This window comes from Pongo pygmaeus, chromosome 5 (assembly GCF_028885625.2).
Source record: "Pongo pygmaeus isolate AG05252 chromosome 5, NHGRI_mPonPyg2-v2.0_pri, whole genome shotgun sequence".
Taxonomy (NCBI): Eukaryota; Metazoa; Chordata; class Mammalia; order Primates; family Hominidae; genus Pongo; species Pongo pygmaeus.
In genome coordinates, this window is record NC_072378.2 from 32,505,319 (window position 1) to 32,525,091 (window position 19,773).

The following is a 19,773-nucleotide window of genomic DNA, read 5'->3' on the forward strand; positions in this document are numbered from 1 at the left end:
GTCCTGAATCAGGGATCTAAGCGATGTGGACTCAGGCCGCTGGAATGCCTGGGTTCACCGGCAGCTCAGTTCATATTTCTTGTTCTAATGACTCCCCTCCCTGTTCTACTTAATTAAAACCAGGAGACGGGGGCTGGGGGAGATAATTAGGGAGGTCTCCAGCCGCTGCTTAATGAGCCAGTAATTAACCAGCCAGGGAGGGGAGCTGGCCTCTGGCCAGGCTGGGGAGAGAGGCGGCCTCTGGCCTCACCTTCCTACCTTTCACCCCGCCTGGGCCCCCCAGACACCAGTCTGCAGTCCAGAGGGGAATTACATTTATTCACACAACGAAAACATCAGACAGACTCAGGAGCAGTGGGGACGGAGGGTGGGCAGGGCTAAAGGTCCATTCACAGCCTGTAAACCCCTCAGTCTCAGGGATGGGGGGTGCTGGTAGTGGGACTGGGAGAATAGTCTTAATCTCTCAGGTGCCCACCCACCTTCCCTTCTTACTGGGAGGAAGGGTAGAGCTGTCTCTCAGGTTATAACCTTTCAGGTGGAGGCCTGAGCCCTCAGACCCTAGTGCCTAGTAGCTTGACAATTGGTGGTGTCCCCACAAGTTAGGGAAAAGAATCCCAGCCACTCCTTGAGATGGGTGCCTGGGATCCCCCTTACTGCCTCAAGCTCCCATGGACCTGTGGGCGGGGAGTTAAATCCCCGTTCCACCTCGCCTGTTCCCAGAGTTTGAGGACTTTCACCCGGTCCAGTTCCCAGGGAAGGTGATGTGGGAGATGAATATTGAGATTTGCGCTGTGTCTTTCAGTCTCTGGTACCCCTGCCAAGCAAGAGTTGAGGGCATGCAATGGGCTGCCCAGCTTTGAGACCAGTGGCGAGGAAGGGCTGGTTGGGGGCTCAAGTCTCAGCAGGTGTGTGTGGGGGGCCGGGACCTTTGCTCCTCCATTCGACCCCCACCCTGAACTCTCAGCAGCAACTCCAGGAGCTCTTGCCCCCCTGGAGGGAGGGGAGGCTCTGACCGCTGGGCTTCCATCCGCTGGCACTGGAGGAGTGGAGGGAGAGGGAGAGCTTTGGTGAGGGTCTGAGGGGAGGAGGTTCTTGAGAGGATCAAGGGTTGGTATGGGGAAGCATATAGGAAACCTGTGAAGGTGATGGGGTGCCTAGGGAGAAACAGGAGTAGAGCCCAAAAGAGAACAGGGGCCAAGAGACCAGGAGGCCTGGGTTTGCTTCCTGGGGGGATGTCTTACCTGGTGACTGAGGATAGTGCTGTAAAGCTGTTCTCTGTCCTCGAGAGGACGGAGTGGGGCAGGGGCTAGGCTTGGGGGGTTTTGGGGGGTGTAGAAGGTGGCCCTCTGCTCCTCCAGGCGGCGGGACTGGGCTTCAGCCACCAGGTCCAGAAGGAGTTCAGTCTGCAGGGAGAGCAGGGAGGCCGAGCGGGGTCCCAGGGCTGGGGAGAGGGGTGTGGAGGGCTCAGAGACCCAGAGAGGTTGGCAGACAGGAGCCGTGGGGGAGTGTGGACAGGGTGACGTGATTAGGGACTTTGAATCAGAGGAGAGGGGGTGCAATGGGGAATCCCAAGGGGAGTCTGGAGGAGGTGGGGAGAGGGCCTACAATGAAGTGGGCCTTGGTAATGGGGTCAGGATGTGGGCACCAGGGTCGGGGCTCTCCCTGGGTGGGTAGGGGTACCTGTGTGGCGGGTCCCTGGAGGAGGAGGGGACGGAGGAGCAGATCGCCAAGGCCGAGTGGTGGAGTTTGGAGGGGGCCAGCCTTCCTCATCCTGAGGGGGGCCCTGATGCCAAAATATGTCCATTGTAGTCAAGCAGTGGTGGTTGAAGCGGGAGGAGTGGACAGGGGGCTAGGCCAGTGGCCCGTTTCCTCTCTGTGTCTCTGTTCCTGCCTCAGTTTGTCCAAGCCTTTCAAGGCCCCTGTGTCCCTACATTTCTGCCCCAGGTCCTGTCACCTCCCTTCTTTTCCAGTGTCAGCCTCCCCAACCCCGTGCCCAGCTCACCTGCTCACCATCCTCTTCTTCCTGGGGTCTCTCAGCCTCCATCCCCTGGAGGGGAGAAACTGGTGGGGGAGGGGTGGCTGGGATTTGGGAGGAGGGCCGGAACCTTGGGTTCCTGAGGGGAGTGGGGGCTGGAAGGGGTGGGGGTGAGCTGGGGGCTGGATGCCTGGGTACTGAGCAGGAAGCTGGGTTCCTGGTCAGCCCCCCCACGGGCCCCGCCCATCCCTGTCAACTTCCTCCATTCTCTTTTCCCACCCAAACAGCTTGTTCAGTCTCTCTCGCCTCAGGGGAGCACCAAGACTGGGAAAAACTCCTCCAGCTGCAGGAGTGGAGGGGGCTCATGGTGGGGAAGGACTCCTGGCGGTCTCATCTCCAGAGCCTCAGTAGCCCCCTAATCCCTGGCTCTGCTCCCTCCACCCCACCTCCTCTTCTGCTCTTTCTGTCAACACAGGAACTAGCTACACAGGAAGTGGTTTCACTCCTCAGAATCCCCCTCCCCCCAGCCAGGTCCCTTCCCTCCCTAAGATAGACCCTGGTGTAGGATTTGGCCCTCCCGATCTTCCCTCTTACTTACTGGGACTGGGAGGGGCATGGTTCCAGTGGGAAGTGGAGGATTCAGATCCAGGGATGTGGAGCTCTCAAATATATACATAAAACCCTAGCACTGGGTCCAACACATAGTAAGTATTCAATATATATGTATTGAATAATCATCCCTGACCTCTAGGTATTTATAATCTATTCAGGAGATGGCCGGCTGCGGTGGCTCACACCTGTAATCCTAGCACTTTGGGAGGCTGAGGCGGGTGGATTGCCTGAGCTCAGGAGTTGGAGACCAGCCTGGGGAACATGGTGAAACCCTGTCTTTACTAAAATACAAAAAATTAGCCAGGCGTGGCCACATGCGCCTGTAATCCCAGCTACTCAGGAGGTTGAGGCAGGAGAATTGCTTGAACCCGGGAGGCGGAGGTTGCAGTGAGCTGAGATTGTGCCACTGCGCTCCTGCCTAGGTGACAGAGCGAGACTCTGTCTCCAAAATAAAATAAAATAAAAAATACACTCTATTCAGGAGACAAGATGTGTACCAAATGTAAGAGTACAGGAAGGGTTCATTTTGAAAACTTATAGTTTAGTGCAGACAAGGGGCAGGGGAAAACTTATTTTGGGCATAAGAGATACAGATATGGAAAAATGAGAGGCTGAGGTGGGAAGATTGCTTGAGCCCAGGAGGTTGTGGCTGCAGTGAGCCATTTGTGCCACTGCACTCCAGGCTGGGCAACAAGCAAGACCGTGTTTCAGAAAAAGAAAGAAATGAAATGAAATTGAAAAGGGAGAGGACTACCTCTGTGGCTTGGTCTTTGATCAATGCTAATCAGGCTGGTTGGCATCAAGGAAGGAGCAGGGCAGACAATCATTTGGTACCTCTAAATGGCAACCTGTCATGTTAGGGAGTTTATAGCTGAGTGATTTGGAATGTGAAATGTGATGAAGAGATCTGGTCCTGCCGCTTATTCCTTGCAATCTTGGGCAGATCTCTGTGCCTCAATTTCTGAGTGAAATAGGGTTTTAATAGCACCTACTTCATAGAGTTGATGTATTAATAATGTAATAAAGCACTTGATGCATAGTGAATACTTAATAAACTGTAGATATTATTGGCTTCCAAAATGCCTCATGACTCCATGTTTCAAACCTAGCAACATATTGCTGCAAGGTGGACAAAGTTTCAAGACACTGTCTCCATCTACTTGACTTGTGGCCTTAGGAATCTCCTAAGTGGCCATCACTAAAAGCCCTAGGATGAGGGACAAAGTGTGTGCATCATCTAGTGCAGTGGTCTCCTACCTTTTTGGCACCAGGGAAGAGTTTCGTGGAAGACAATTATTCCATGGTCGGTGGCGACGGAGGGCTGGTTTCAGGATGAAACTGTTCCACCCCAGATCATTAGGCATTAGATTCCCATAAGAAGCGAGAAACTTAGATCCCTTGCATGCGCAGTTCACAATAGGGTTCGAGTTCCTATGAGAATTTAATGCTTATGCTGATCCGACAGGAGGTGGAGCTTGGGCAGTAATGCTCGCTCACCTCCTGCTGCGTGGCCCAGTTCCTAAGAGGCCATGGACCAGTACCAGTCTGCGGCCCAGGGGTTGGGGACCCCTGACCTAGTGTGTGTGGTTTCTCCCTTGGCTACTAGACTCTTGCTTTCAGATAATACCCTAAATTATCATAGGGCCCCTAAATATACTTATTCTCGCTTTTAAACTATACTTACATCCTCCATCCAATCCAAATGCTGAGCCGAAAGCACAAAATGCTGACACTATGCAGTCACTCCCATCTTTTTTCCCATTCTTCTCCCCAACTCCTCCAAAAAAAGGTAACACTTCAAATCAGCTTTATTATGGGTGACAGATTTAGGGTTCTTAAATAGCGACAGCAGTGGCTAGAAGAAGCGCTTCATCCCCGCAGTGTAGTTCCTTGGTTGTGAGGGGAGGGAATGCAAGGAGTCATCAGCTGGGGTGGCCCTTGGCCACTTTTCAGCACCTACACAGTGCCTGGCACATAGTAGGTGCCCAATAAATATTTGTCAGCCATTTGTGGGCAGTGGGGACAATGGATCATAGGGGCTCCCTTTGGAAACCATATATATAGGAAAGAACATCTTACATCCCATATGCCTGCAATTCTTGGTTCCAACTTAGGGGTATTTCCACTCCACTCTGCCCTCCTGTGGCCTGTCTTATTTTCTGGAGGAGGACTGGGCCTGCCTCATCCTAGCATCTTAAACCCTCTTTCCAGAGCTGCAGCTTATCCACGTGGAAGATGCCTGCTCTGGTGGGCATACATTCATTTTAGGGGAGAAACTAAACTCACAACCCTTCATTTTGGGGGCTCCATCTTAAAACCAGGAAGGCCTTCCAGCCTGCCTTTTAATGGGTGATCATTTTTGGAATTCCTCCCTACCATGTATTCTTCTATTATTTACCCTCTCCTCCTTGGTTTATGGGCATTTCTTGGTGGGCTGAGGGACCACAGTCAAGTTGAGGTGATCCCCGCTCCGGGGACGGAGTAAGGCAAGGAGGCGGGATCGGAATGTTGGAGGCAGAACCGCAAGCTCCCAGGGCCACCCAATCACAGGGCCAGTCATCCGTTGAGACCCTGCCTCCGCGCCCGGCAGCCACTCCATATCTTCCTCGCATTATCGCAGGGTTGGGCCGAGGCCCGCGCATGCCTGCAGAAAACCTACGGCCGCGAGGGGGCGGGCCTCCTCCTGCTCCTACTCCCGAGAGGCTCCGGCAATGAGAATAGGCCCCGCCCCCCCGCGCAGCCAAGTCTACGGACCAAGTCCGAGCCTGCAGACAAGCTCCGCCCCCACGAGGGCCTGCTCCGGCTGACAGCGTCCGGCAGCGCGGCAGAGCCCCGCCCCCATGCGGGGGCACGCTTACTGACGCCGTCCGTGCGCGCGGGAAGGGCCCAGCCTCGCGTCCCGGCGTGGCTTTGTGACGGGCCTCTGGTGGCCCAGCCCCTTCCAGCAGCGTCAGCAGATCCCAATGGTTACGTTGGCGAGCGACGTCCGCGGGCGCTAGCCCAGCCTGGTCCCGCAGCTCGCGGGCTGCCCCCAGCCCCAGCAGCAGCTGGGCTACTTCCACCGCTCCTTCCCGTGCTGCCAGGAACAGCGGCGTCTGCTCCTGTACAGGAAGAAAGAGCCAGGGGCGATATCAGGGAAGGCCACGCCAACAGGACTGGGCCTTTCTGCCTTCACTTACGGGACCACTGGCCCCTCTCTCTTCAGGCTTTGCGGGTTACCGCACTTTCCATCTCTCGTGCGCCTGTTTTGTGGGAAGCCCTCTGTCCCATCTAACCCTGTTGTCCTGGGCATCTTTATCGGCTCCGGCCTGGAGAAGTGAGCGGGCGGCTCGGGCGTTGTTCACGGCAGCAGCCCAGTGCAGCGCAGTTTTCCCTAGGGGACGACGTGGCAGGTTGTTACCGCAGTTGGGGGCCAGACGCCTGGGTTCCGGTTTCCCACGGGTTCTGGCCTTGGGGGAAGGGCTATTCGGGCCGGCTGGTCCCTCAAAGGCGGGAAGCGTTGCCCAGGAGACCACCGGCCTGCAGGAAGTGTTGCCCTGGTGACGTCACCAGTGCGCGGGAGGGACAATGGGGCATTGTTCTGGGGTCGGTGAGACCGGGAGACAGTCTCCCCCCACGAGATACCCCCCCCTTTCCACAGACACTGTGTTCCATGCCAGTTCCCCAGTAAGCTGGAGCGGAGGGCCAGTGTGGTGTTGAGGGTGGGAGTTGTGGGGGAAACTCACGCGGCCCGTACTTCCACCGCATCGCAGATTGACCGCCATAACAGCAGGATGAGAGGGAATGCCCCTCCGCTGCACCTATATTTTGCACGCTATCTCCCACCCCATCTGCTCAACTTCTCTATAGCATACATCACCCCTTCCTCTACATACCCCATTTATCTCTGGCCCCCACGTCTGCTTGGGCTGCAATCAGTTCTTCAACCAGGTCTTCCACCGCTAGTCTGGCAGCCAGCATCAAGGGTGTGGTCCCGTCCTCTGTGCGAGCGTCCACTGCAGTTTGTCTGCTACGGAGCAGAAGCTGGGGAGACAGGGGGCCAGTGACCCCTGGGGTACTTCGGACTGCCAACTCGAGTTCTTACACTTTTAACCCCACTCGCAATCCATATTCAGCCGTCCTCCGCAGTTTCCCTGTCAGGTTCCCAATCATACCAATTTCCTCCTTGTCAAACTCTAGGGGATGCTTCTGTCCAGCTTGTAAGCTTGCCCCATTCCCTGTAGGGACCTCAGTGTGTGCTAACCTGGCAGACCTCCCGAGCATCAGCAGCCACAGCAGCATGAAGGGGTGTGCGCCCTGCCCGGTCTGGTTGGTTGGGGTTGGCTCCAGCCTCAAGGAGGCGGCGGGCAGCGGTTGGCCGGGAGAATCGGGCAGCCAGGTGCAGGGGGGTCTCCCCAGTGCCCACGGTGTGAGCCTGGGGACAGGCCCCTCCATCCAGCAGAGGTTCCCAGGGCTCAGGACATCCCAACCATGCCTCTTGGAAGGTCCTGGACTCTACTTCCCCACAGCAAACTGCTGACATCAGGGGTGTCACCCCATCTGTTGGTAAGACATGAGTAATGGGTCAATCTAAAGGACACAACAAGGGGGAAGGGACAACATGTAAGCTCACGGAGAATCAAAACCTGAGGTGTTGGGAAGCTAAGTTCCGGCTCTGTGTGGCTTTAGCCAAGTGACTTTTCTACTTTTCTCTAACTTCAGTTTCTTCCTCTGTAAAAGGAACCTGCAGCTTAATTCTCTGACATTCCAGGGCAGTGGTTTTGTGTTTTTTTTTTTTTGGAGACGGAGTCTTGCCCTGTCGCCCGGGCTGGAGTGCAGTGGCGCGATCTCCGCTCACTGCAAGCTCCGCCTCCCGGGTTCATGCCATTCTCCTGCCTCAGCCTCCAGAGCAGCTGGGACTACAGGCGTCTGCCACCGCGCCCGGCTAATTTTTTGTATTTTTAGTAGAGACGGGGTTTCACTGTGTTAGCCAGGATGGTCTCGATCTCCTGACCTTGTGATCCACCCGCCTCGGCCTCCCGAAGTGCTGGGATTACAGGCGTGAGCCACCGCACCTGGCCTAGCAGTGGTTTTCTCAAACGAGTCTGGATCAGATTCACCTGAAGGGCTTATTAAAACAGATTGCCTAACATTTTAAATTCCTGAGTCAGTAGCTCTGTAGTGGAGCCCAATAATTTGCATTTTTAACAAATTCCCAGGTGATGCTGATTTTGCTATCTGAGGACCACACTTTGGGAATCATTGTTCTAAGGCACTCAGTCTAAAATTAGTTCCTCTAGTTCTGATATTAAAGGACTCTCTGATTCTAAAAGGGTCAAAGGACTTTTTTGTTTTCTTGGTTTGAGTTGACTCACATACCAGGTCCACGGGTGTCCAGGTCAGGGGCTTCCATCTCGGATTCCTGGGGAGGAGTTAGCATGGCTGCCTGAGGGAGCGCCCCACAGCCACCACTCAGAGACCAGAGCTGGCACTTGGAGGGTGGGCCTGTTTCTTCAGCCTTTGGGTAAGAGCAAGGATCAGTGAAGGTTGATTTGCCCTTTCATCCCTTCCATCACCTCCAGACCATTCTTGCCCCAGCCCTTTGACCTGGTCCACCTCCTCTCCCTCCTCAGGGCCTGAGCACATCACAACTCCATCCTCATCAACTTCTGCCTCTGGCTTCAGTGCCCTGGAAGGGAATGGGTGGGTAGAGGTTACACAGAATTATGACCATCAGGGTCTCCAGAATTTCCAGCAGGCTTCCCACCCCTCTCTCCTTCCCCTATCTTTGACTTCCGCAATAGTATTTCTTATCTTTTCTGATTGTAAATATCGCCATAGGAGAGACGCCCCTTCCTGAGCCTGGGTTTCTCCTCATTCTCACTTGAGACCAATGCTGTCCTCGCCCAGTGGGGGCCGGCGTCGGTGGGGAGCTGACTGAGTCCGAGGCCGTCGAGTGAAACCAGGGGGCAGCCAGAGAGCTCCATGCTCTCGGCGTCGACGCCGGATGAGCTGGAGGACGAGAAGAGCCCCTAGGGCCAGGAGAATCACCCCGGCCACTGGGGAGCACAGCACAGGCCAGGGAAGCTGGTTGGCAGGGGGTGCTGGTGGGAGAGACAGAGTCACAAAGGCCACTCCTGGTGAGACTGATTACTATTGGGAGACCTTTGGACAAGTTTAGTAGCCTGTCTTTGCCTCAGTTTCCTTATCTGCAAAATGGGGATGATAATATAGGTTGAGTTCGGGCACAGTGGCTCATGCCTGTAATCCCAGCACTTTGGGAGGCTGAGGCAGGTGGATCATATGAGGCCAGGTGTTCGAGACCAGCCTGGCCAACATGGCAAACCTCCCTCTCTACTAAAAATATAAAAATTAGTGGCTGAGTGTAGTGGCTCACGCCTGTAATCTCAGCACTTTGGGAGGCTGAGGCGGGTGGATCACGAGGTCAGGAGATCGAGACCATCCTGGCTAACACGGTGAAACCTCGTCTCTACTAAAAATACAAAAAATTAGCCAGGTGTGGTGGCAGGCGCCTGTAGTCCCAGCTACTTGGGAGGCTGAGGCAGGAGAATGGCGTGAACTCGGGAGGTGGAGCTTGCAGTGAGCCGAGATCACGCCACTGCACTCCAGCCTGGGCGACAAGGCGAGACTCTGTCTCAAACAAAACAAAACAAAACAAAACAAAAAACAAAAAACGAAAAAAAAAATTAGCAGGGCATGGTGGCATGCCATTGTAATTCCAGCTACTCAGGAGTCTGAGGCAAGAGAATTGCTTAAACCCGGGAGGCGGAGGTTGCAGTGAGCTGAGATGGCGTCACTGTACTCCAGTATGGGTGACAGAGTGAGACTGTCTCAGAAAACAAAAACACACAAAAAGGCTGAGTATCCATAATCCCAATCCCAAATCTGAAATGTTCCAAAGCCTGAAACTTTTAGAGTACCAACATAACGCTCAAAGGAAATGCTCATTGTAGCATTTGGATGTTGTATTAGGGATGCTGAACCAGTAAGTATAATGCAAACATTCCAAAATAAAAAATCCAAAATCTGAAACGCTTGTTCCCAAGCATTTCAGATAAGGGATACTCAACCAGTAGTACATGCCTCATGGGGTTGTGGGGGAGGATTAAATGAGGTAACAATGTAAAATGCTTAGAGTAAGGCACAAAGTACGATATAGCAGTTATTATTATTATTATTATTTTTTGAGATGGAGTCTCGCTCTGTCGCCCAGGCTGGAGTGCAGTGGTGCGATCTTGGCTCACTGCAAGCTCCACCTCCTGGGTTCACGCCATTCTTCTGCCTCAGCCTCCTGAGTAGCTGGGACTACAGGCGCCCGCCACCACACCCGGCTAATTTTTTGTATTTTTAGTAGAGGCGGGGTTTCACCGCGTTAGCCAGGATGGTCTCAATCTCCTGACCTCGTGGTCCGCCTGCCTTGGTCTCCCAATGTGCTGGGATTATAGGCATGAGCCACTGCGCCTGGCCTATTATTCTTTCACGTACTATGAGTTGTCTGATACAAAGACGATTAGATATTCTCAGTCTGGTAGAGAAGATAGACCATCCCTTTGTTGGAGGGCTATGACAGAGGTTAGGATAATGTGCTTAGGGAAATAAGGAAGGAGACTGTAGAACAAATGGGCCAGTGGGAGATTCAGTTAGAGAAAGCGAGGTTAGGGAAAGTAAGTCCCCACAAAGAACATTTTCAGTCTCAGCTGTCCTGTTTGATTCAGCCTCCATTGCTTGTTGCTAGCATGAGAGCTGGCCTGGGAACAGAGGTCAGAGAAAGTGGCAAGGGGTCACCTACCGGTCCCTGCATGAGGGTGGACAGCCAGCAGTGGTCCAGGCAGCAGGGGCTCCAGGGCTCCCACTGCAGCCATCGCAGCAAGGAAGCGGAGTAGAAGCCCAGGGTCCCAGGGACAGCGGGATGCCGGGTGGTCAGGGCCACAGCGGGACAAATCCACACCCATTACCACCACAAACCTGTAGAGGAGGCACCTCAGAGACCTCTGTGTTGGTCCCTGGCTCCCTTTCCTCCCTCTGCCCTCTTAAAAAAACTGGTGTCTGGCCCTTCCCTCCACCTAGCTTCTTACCCAGCACTGAGGGAGTCGGTCTCCTTGCCCAGGGGCTGCGTTTGAGGAGCTGCTCTCTCCTGATAGGTGGGGTCCCGAGTTCCTCCTAGCTTTTCTTCAGCCCGGGCCCCAGGATAGGGGTACACCATGTCCCTGCCGTCACGATCCTTCCTTACCCAGAGTCCTACCCTCAGAGTCAGGGACAGCACCCGGGCCAGGGCAAACAGCTGCTGGTCTAGGGCTGGGGGGCTCAGTACCACCAGTAGGGCCAGGGAGGGCCCCCACTCTGGGTCCCCATCTTCAGGCCTGCAGTCACCTCCATCCCAGCCACACTCTGCAGTGTTGCAGCCTTTCTCACAGTGCCCGTTGTGGAAGTGATCGTGGCAGTACTGGTCATAGGCTGGACTGTGGGGTAAGGAGAGGGGGACTCAGGACCTCCCTAAAACCTGACTCTTTTCTTCACCCTAGAGAGAATTCCCCATATTTTGTGCCCTTTAGGGCTTTGGTTGCTAAGTGGGGGCAGCTGTGGAGCAATGAGCTTAGTCAAGTCCTGGATGGTAGTCCAGACGCCCCAATGTCTGCTAACACCCCTGTCTCCCTAGACTGTCCCCTCTCTGTACCCTCCCAAGCTCTCCTCTGTTTCTGAAGGAGAGTCCAGGGCCCTTTTCCCTCTGTGAGGTGCTGACCGCTAGGGGAAATACTCCATGGCAGCAAGGCTTAGGGAAGGAGGCTTGAGGCCTGAGTTCCTACAACTCTCAGAGAGGAGCCCAAAGGCCACGCCCCATGTTAAATATTGATGCCACCTCATTAGCCTAGGTTGGAGTCCAGAGTCTTCGACCCCTGTTTAGTGATGGTTATTAGGGTGGAAACTCCCCGGAGCCCGAGGCTGTGGCCACACTGTAACCCAGAGCCATCTACATCCTTCCTCCTCCTCTTACCCACCCCTCTCCTTCCCCGGATCCAGTGGATTTCAGGCTCACGTGCAGGCTGGAGGGGTCTCACAGTCGTAGCCATCAAACAGACACTCTTCAGAGTCACACTGCGGGTGGCACTGCCCGTCCCGGAAGAGAAGCCAGCACCGAGAGTGGGAGGGGCAGCCCTTCCAGGGGTCTGGGACTCCCAGAGAGCAGTCCCCTCCATCCCAGTTTCCTTCTGGGCCACTGCAGCCAGCATCACAGGCCCCATCTCCACTTCTGCCCTCACACCCCTTGGCTCCGGGTTTCTGACACCGGGGCCCTGGAGAGCTGTGAGGGCACGAGCATCGAAAGCCTGGGCCCCCCAAGCCTGTGGTCTCTGAGCAGCTGCCATTGTATAGGCATGGGGAGGGAGGGCCACAGCCTTTAGGAGCTGGTGGGGTCAGGCAGTCAGGACCCCCATAGCCACTGAGGCAGGCACAGCGTGGTGGGAAGCCTGGCTTAGGGGAGGGCAGACACAGGCCTCCGTGGTGGCAGTGATGGAGGCCGCAGGAAGGGGCCCTGTGGCTGCAGGTGGGGCCTTCAAAACCCTGTGGAGGGGAGGGGAGATATTGGAGATGGAACTTGCATTATTCTTCCCACTCCCCATCAAGCAAACTCTTGGGTTAAGACGGTGCAGAGGGTCCTAGATTCTCATATCTAAAAGGCGCCTCAGAGAGCATCAAGTTAATCATTTTGTGGATGTTGAAACCATGTCCTATGGTAATTTCACACAATGACATATTACATTCTGTTGAAAATGGATGAAGCACAGCTGTGTGCAACAACCTGATGGACTGTGGCATTACAGTGCAAGTCCTAGAAGACTAAACAGTTAATAGAATTCTATTATATTATTATTATTATTTTTTTTTGAGACAGAGTTTCGCTCTTGTTGTCCAGGCTGGAGTGCAATGGTGCAATCTCGGCTCATTGCGACCTCTGCCTCCCGGGTTCAAGCAATTCTTCTGCCTCAACCTCCCCAATAGCTGGGATTACAGCCATGCACCACCACGCCCAGCTAATTTGTATTTTTAGTAGAGACAGGGTTTCTCCATGTTTGTCAGGCTGGTCTCGAATGCCCGACCTCAGGTGATCCGGCTGCCTCGGCCTCCCAAAGTGCTGGGATTACAGGCGTGAGCCACTGTGCCTGGCCGGCTATTATATTATTATCTTACTCCTTAGAAATAGGATTATATGTCTTCCTCTGGAGAGGGAATAGGATACAGGAGGAGGACTTAAGTAGTTGTAAGTTATTATTAATATTGAAATTCTTGGGTTAGGTTCATGGGTGTTACATTGTTAGAATAATAAAATAAAAGAAGACCAGGCATAAACCAATGTCAGTATATCAGGAACCAAAGCTTAAGATTAGTCTAATTCCATGCATCTGAGGTCCATAAATACATACACAAACACACACAGAGTTAAAATAACCTATCTGAGGCCACCCACCACACAGCTTGAGCTTGGGGAGCTCCTGACCTTCCCTTAGGCAACGCCTGTGATTTTTGAAAATTCCATTCACGCTATCAACTGATCCTGCCTTTCCTTTGACTGCTTCTGAGCGACACTTGCCACTGTGAACTTGGCATGGCTTTTTCCAATAATTTCCACATCAGTGCTCACCCACAGCCCCTTCTGGGATTCCAATTGAGGTATTCTTGCCTTTTGTCAGCATAGGGAGCAACAGAGAAGGCAGATTTGTGGTCACTTGCCTTGGGGCAGTGGCAGATGAAACCCAGGGGTGATCCTGCTGTGGCCTCACAGGTCCCTCCATGAAAGCAGGGTTGGCTGTGGCAGGGGTCTATCTCCACCTCACACCATTGGCCTGTAATTGTGGGGGAGATTAGACGTCACACACTGCATCAGTCACTGCCTCCGTCCTAGCTCATTCCTGGATGTTGGCCCAGTGCTGGATGTGCAGGTGAAGGGATCCTGGGGCATCTTTTCTGGGCGGGGGTGGGCGTGGAGGCAGGGGATGGACCAGGTGACGGCTGCTGCATGGGTGGAGACTATCTGGCTCTCCATGGTCTGCTTGGCTGTGCTCCAGACACACTTGTGCCCCTTTACTTGGGGCCTCACCTGTGTGTCCAGGCAGACACTGGCAGTAGAAGGCATTGGCCAGAGAGTGGCAGGCTGCAGTGCCTGTGGGGTGGCAGGGCTGGTCTAGACACTCGTCCACGTCTCCCTCACAGCGTAGCCCCACAAAGCCTGGAGGGCAGGCACAGTGGAAGCCTCCAGGTTTGGGAGTACAGGTGCCATGGTTGTGACAGGGTTGGGACTGACAAGCATCGAGTTCCTTTGAGCAGTTCTGTCCATCGTAGCCTGGGGCACACTGCAGACAAAGAGGGTTAGACAGGAAACCAGTGGATGAGCCCAACCCAGCACTACAAGGGACCCAGCTCAAGATAGTGTGTCCAGTCCTCCACCTTCCAGCTGAACAGCATCACTCAACTCACCATCCATCATGGCCATGTGTCACAACCCTTCTATCTCAACTCCCCATGAGACACAATTGTTCAGCGACACACAACTCAACCTTCCCCAGTCCCAAACAATCTCTATGACACACTGCCACCAAACACAGCACCATTTTTGGTAAAACCTTCCTCCCCTGCTAAATACCCACCAGGCTCTCTCATACTTTATTGATTCATAACCATCTATTGAATGCCTACTTTGTGTCAGGCACCGTTTTAGGCACTAGGAATACAAAGAAAGTCAGAACCCATTCCTATTTCCCGGAAGCTCTCAGTCAACCAGAGGAAAGAAATGGCTAGCATTTATTGCATGATTTATATACATAACCTAAAAATCCCCCTAATGACATTTTATTTGGGTTATCTCATTCGATTTTTACTTTGCACGTAAGGAAGCTGAGTCTCTGAAAGGTTAGTGACTTGTGCAAGTCAAATAGCTATAGGTGGCAGAGCTGGGAATCAATGAAGGTCTGTGACTCCATAACCAATGCTCTTAACCATTTTCTGCTTCTTCATGCCACTCAGCTAGTGAGAGAAGGGTAATTGGCAAGATCTGTACCACGTGCTGGCTTCTTGCAAGAGGAAGGAGAGTGTGCAAGAGTAGAGTACCAGGAAGACAGGCTTCAAAGAGAGAAAAGGGAATTCACAAAGAATCCAAGGAGTGGTCAGAGAGCTGGAAGGAACAGGTGATGGGGGTGTTTTGGAGGAGGGAGCTTCATAAAAGAAGAAGTAAAGCTGAGTAATGGGTGCCCAGAGGTTTACTACTGATTAGTATACTGCTTTCGTTTATGTTTGAAAATGTTCATAATAAAAGGTTAAAAAATAAAATAAAAAAGTGAAAAAAGAGGGTAGGTTAGGGGATCTGTCTTGAGCCTTCTATCAAAAGTTGTGGTTCTGGCCGGGCACGGTGGCTCACGCCTATAATCCCAGCAGTTTGGGAGGTCAAGGCGGGTGGATCACTTGAGGTCAGGAGTTTGAGACCAGGCTGGCCAACATGGTAAAACCCCATCTCTACTAAAAATACAAAAAAAAAAAAAAAAATTAGCTAGGTGTGGTGGCAGGCACCTGTAATCCCAGCTACTGAGGAGGCTGAGGCAGGTGAATTGCTTGAGCCTGGGAGGTAGAGGTTGCAGTGAGCTGAGATTGCACCACTACACTCCAGCCTGAGTGACACAGCAAGACTCTGTCTCAAACAAACAAACAAACAAACAAAAAAAACAAAAAAACAACAAAACAGTTGTGGTTCTATATCTCAAAATAATAAAGGCCATATATGACAAACCCACAGCCAACATCATATTGAATGGGGAAAATTTGAAGGCCTTTCCTCTAAGATCTGGAACAAGACAAGGATGCTCACTTTCACTATTTTTATTCAAGGTAATACTGGAAGTCCTGGCCAGAGCAATTAGGCAGGAGAAAGAAATAAAGGTTATCCAAATTGCAAAGGAAGAAATCAAATTATCTATGTTCACAGATGACATAGTCCTGTATTTGGAAAAACCCAAAGGAAACATTGGTTATAAACAAATTCAGTAAAGCTGTAGGATACAAAATCAGTGTAGAAAAAGTAGTAGCATTTCTATACACTAACAGCAAATAATCTGAAAAAGAAATCAAGAAAGCAATCCCATTTATAATAGTTACAAAAAATAAAAACAAACAAATTTAACCAAAGAAATGAAAGAGTACTGCAATGACAGCTATAAAACATTGATGAAATAAATTGAAGGGGACACAAAAAAATGGAAAGATACCCTGTGTTCATGGATTGGAAGAATGAATACTGTTAAAATGTCTGTGCTTACCAAAGTAGTCTACAGAGTCATGCAACCCCTATGAAAAGACCAATGATATTCTTTACAGAAATAGGAAAAACAACCCTAAAATTTATCTGAACTGTAAAAGACCCAAATAGCCAAAGCAGTCCTGAGCAAAAAGAACAAAACTAGAGGCACCACACTACCTAACTTCAAAATATACTATAAAGCTATAGTAACCAAAACAGCATGGTGCTGGCATAAAAAACAGACACATAGACCAATGGAATGGAATAGAGAGCCCAGAAAAACAAGTCCAAACATTTGCAGCCAACTTACTTTCTTTTTTCTTTTCTTTTCTTTCTTTTTCTTTTTTTTTTTTTTTTTTGAGATGGAGTCTTGCTCTGTTGCCCAGGCTGGAGTGCAATGGCACAATCTGGCTTACTGCAACCTCCACCTCCTGGGTTCAAGCGATTCTCCTGCCTCAGCCTCCTGAGTAGCTGGGATTACAGGTGCACGCCACCAAGCCTGGCTAATTTTTGTATTTTTAGTAGAGATGGGGGTTTCACTATGTTGGTCAGGCTGGTTTCAAACTCCTGACCTTGTGATCTGCCCACCTTGGCCTCCCAAAGTGCTGGGATTACAGGCATGAGCCACCACTCCCGGCCAGCCAACTTACTTTCAACAAAGGCACCAAGTACACACATTGGGGAAAGGACACTCTCTTCAATAAATGGTGCTGGGAAAACTGGATATCCATATGCAGAAGAAACTAAACCTAGGCCGGGTGTGGTGGCTCACGCCTGTAATCCCAGCACTTTGGGAGGCAGAGGCGGGTGGATCACCTGAGGTCAGGAGTTTGAGACCAGCCTGACCAATATGGTGAAACCCCACCTCTACTAAAATTACAAAAATTAGCCGGGTGTAGTGGCGTGCACCTGTAGTTCCAGCTACTCAGGAGGCTGAGGCAGGAGAATCACTTGAACCTGAGAGGCAGAGGTTGCAGTGAGCTGAGATCATACCACTGCACTCCAGACTGGGCAACTGGGCAACAGAGCGAGACTCCATCTCAAAAAAAAAAGAAACTAAACCTCTATCCGTCATCATATACAAAATAGATTAAAGCCTTACATGTACAACTGGAAACTATGAAGCCACTAAAAAAAAAAATTGGCAAGGCACAGTGGGTCATGCCTGTAATCCTCAAACACAAGGTCAGGAGTTTGAGACCAGCCTGGCCAACATGGTGAAACCCTGTCTCTACTAAAAATACAAAAAAATAGCTGGGCGTGGTGGTGGGCGCCTATAATTCTAGCTACTTGGGAGGCTAAGGCAGGAGAATCGCTGGAACCTGGGAGGCAGAGGTTGCAGTGAGCCAAATTTGCGCCACTGCACTCCAGCCCAGGCGAAGGTGCGAGACTCCGTCTCAAAAAAAAAAAAAATCATTTGGGAAATGCTTCAAGACATTGGTCTGGGCAAAAGTTTTTTGGGTAAGACCTCAACAGCACAGGCAACAAGAGCAACAATAGACAAATGTGATTACATCAAGCTAAAAAGTGTCCGTGCAGCAAAGGAAACAATTAACAGAGTGAAGAGGCAACCTACAGAATAGAAGAAAATATTTGCAAACTATCTATCTGACAAGGGATTAATGATCAGAATGTATAAGGAACTCAACAGCAAACACCACCACTACCACCACCGACAAATAATGTGGTTTAAAAAATGGGCAAATGATCTGAACAGACATTTCTCAAAAGAAGACATACAAATGGCCAACAGGTATATGGATGCAAATCAGGGAAATGTAAATCAAAACCATAATGAGATATCATCTCACACCAGTTAAAGTGGCTATTATTGAAAAGACAAGGGCCAAGTGTGGTGGCTCATGCCTGTAATCCCAGCACTTTCAGAGGTTGAGGCGGGAAGATCACTTGAGGTCAGGAGTTGGAGACCATCCTGACCAACATGGTGAAACCCCATCTCTACTAAAAATACAAAAAATTAGCCAAGCATGGTGGTCCATGCCTGTGATCCCAGCTACTTGGGAGGCTGAAGCACAAGAATCGCTTGAATCTGGGAGGCAGAGGTTGCAGTGAGCTGAGATCAAGTCACTGTGATCCAGCCTGGGCAACAGAGCTGGATCAAAAAAGGAAAAAAAAAATACAAAAAATAGCAGATGCTGGCAAGGATGCAGAGAAAAGGGAAGCCTCATACACTGTTGGTGGGAATGTAAACTAACACAGCCAGTACGGAGAAAAGCATGGAAGTTTCTCAAAAATTAAAAATAGATCTACTGTTGTTCAATAGTTCTACTGTATGATCAATAGTTCTACTGTATGATCAATCTGCTGTTGATTACATATCCAAAGGGAATCAGTATCTTGAAGAGATATCTGCATCTCCATATTTATTGCAGCACTGTTCACAATAGCTAACATATAGAATTAACTGAAGTGCCATCAACAAATGAATGGAAAAAAGAAACTGTGGCATATATACACAATGGAATATTATTCAGCCAGAAAAAGAATGAAATCCTATCATTTTCAGCAACATGGATGAAACTGAAGGACATTATGTTAAGTGAAATAAGCCAGGCACGGAAAGGCAAATATTGCATGTCTCTCACCTTCACCTTTGTGCCACTGCCTTAGTTAGTCCTGACCTTTCTTGCATTCCAGGTAGATACTTGCATCAGCCTCCTATTGCATGTCTAATATTGCTCCTCACTCATATGTGGGAGCTAAAAACTTAGTCTCATGGAAGTAGAGTAGAATGATGGTTACTAGAGGTTAGAAAGGGTAGCAGGGAGGGGGAGATGAAGAGAGGTTGGTTAATGGATACGAAATTATGGTCATATAGAAGGAATAAGTTCTAGTGTTGGATAGCAGAGAAGGATGATGATAGTTAACAATTTGTATTTCAAAATAACTAGAAGATTTGAAATGTTCCCAACACAAAGAAATGATAAATGTTTGAGATGATAGATATCCCAATTACCCTGATTTGATCATGATACATTGTATGCATGTATCAAAATATCACATGTGGCCAGGTGCGGTGGCTTATACCTGTAATCTTATCACTTTGGCAGGCTGAGCGGGTGGATCACCTGAGGTCAGGAGTTCTGAGACCAGCCTGCCCAACATGATGAAACCCCATCTCTACTAAAAATACAAAAATTAGCCAGGCATGGTGGCGCGTGCCTGTAATACCAGCTACTCAGGAGGCTGAGACATGAGGACTGCTTGAACCTGGGAGGCGGGGGTTTTGGTGAGCCAAGATCGTGCCACTGCACTTCAGCCTGGGGGATAGAGCGACTCTGTCTCCAAAAACGAAAAAAAAAAAAACCAAAAAACTCACATGTACCCCGTAGATATGTACGACTACCGTTTGTCAATAACAAAAGAAAATAAAATGGCAACCACACACACAAAAAAGTTGTGGTTCTGAGCATATTAATAGGCTGCTTAGACTTGAATGCCAGCTTTGCCTCTCCTGGCTTAGTGACCTGGACCACGAAGAAGAGGCCCTAATCCAGCCTGGGGAGAAGTTAGGGACATCTTCCTGAGGAAGGTGCCTCCTGAACACCAGCCCGTGGAAGAGGGGTTGGGAAGGCCATTCCAGGTAGTGTCAATAGCAGGGATAAAGGCTGAGAGGCAAGAATCAGTATGGGGTACGTGGCAAAGTCAGCAGCAGTTTTGTGTTGCAGGAGCAGAGAGTAGAAGGGTGGGATGGGGAGAGCTGAGGCCTGAGAGGCAGGCAGGGCTGGGTCATGCAGGCCTTGGACTTTATTCTGAATGAGGCGGGCAGGCGCTGAAGGTTCAGCAGGGGAGACAGGTCAACTGGCCATTTTCAGTAGAGCACTGTGGCCACGGGGTAAAGGCTGAACCTATAGAAGGACAAGTGTGGAGGCAGGGACTATAGTTA

General features: G+C 50.9%; 2 protein-coding genes across 5 annotated transcripts in view; both read right to left on the bottom strand.

The window, feature by feature from the left end:
* Window positions 1-297: 297 nt before the first annotated feature.
* On the bottom strand, window positions 298-4,364 carry GPSM3 (G protein signaling modulator 3). 3 transcript variants are annotated; one of them, XM_054493232.2, is made up of 5 exons: window positions 4,272-4,364; window positions 2,003-2,047; window positions 1,681-1,783; window positions 1,242-1,441; window positions 298-1,036 (listed from the first exon to the last, which is right to left on the bottom strand). In XM_054493232.2, exons 1-5 carry the CDS (start codon window positions 4,278-4,280, stop codon window positions 899-901), a joined length of 495 nt encoding a protein of 164 aa, XP_054349207.1. In that variant the 5' UTR covers window positions 4,281-4,364; the 3' UTR covers window positions 298-898. The 3 variants fall into 3 exon arrangements, with proteins under 3 accessions (XP_054349207.1, XP_054349206.1, XP_054349208.1); XM_054493231.2 differs by lacking the exon at window positions 4,272-4,364 and adding an exon at window positions 2,574-2,751; XM_054493233.2 differs by lacking the exon at window positions 4,272-4,364 and having other exon boundaries at window positions 1,242-1,403; window positions 2,003-2,448.
* The window catches only part of NOTCH4 (notch receptor 4), a 29,460-nt gene continuing 13,510 nt past the window's right edge, over window positions 3,824-19,773 (bottom strand). The window contains exons 19-31 of one of the 2 annotated variants that reach the window (XM_063666070.1): window positions 13,680-13,932; window positions 13,313-13,425; window positions 11,622-12,145; window positions 10,663-11,046; window positions 10,377-10,552; window positions 8,451-8,670; window positions 8,174-8,255; window positions 7,946-8,084; window positions 6,831-7,126; window positions 6,463-6,610; window positions 5,863-5,960; window positions 4,986-5,688; window positions 3,824-4,364 (exon numbers count right to left, since the gene is read on the bottom strand). In XM_063666070.1, coding sequence (XP_063522140.1) covers window positions 4,216-4,364; window positions 4,986-5,688; window positions 5,863-5,960; window positions 6,463-6,610; window positions 6,831-7,126; window positions 7,946-8,084; window positions 8,174-8,255; window positions 8,451-8,670; window positions 10,377-10,552; window positions 10,663-11,046; window positions 11,622-12,145; window positions 13,313-13,425; window positions 13,680-13,932 — 3,285 coding nt within the window. In that variant the 3' untranslated portion in view covers window positions 3,824-4,215. The other variant, XM_054493221.2, reaches the window with a different exon arrangement.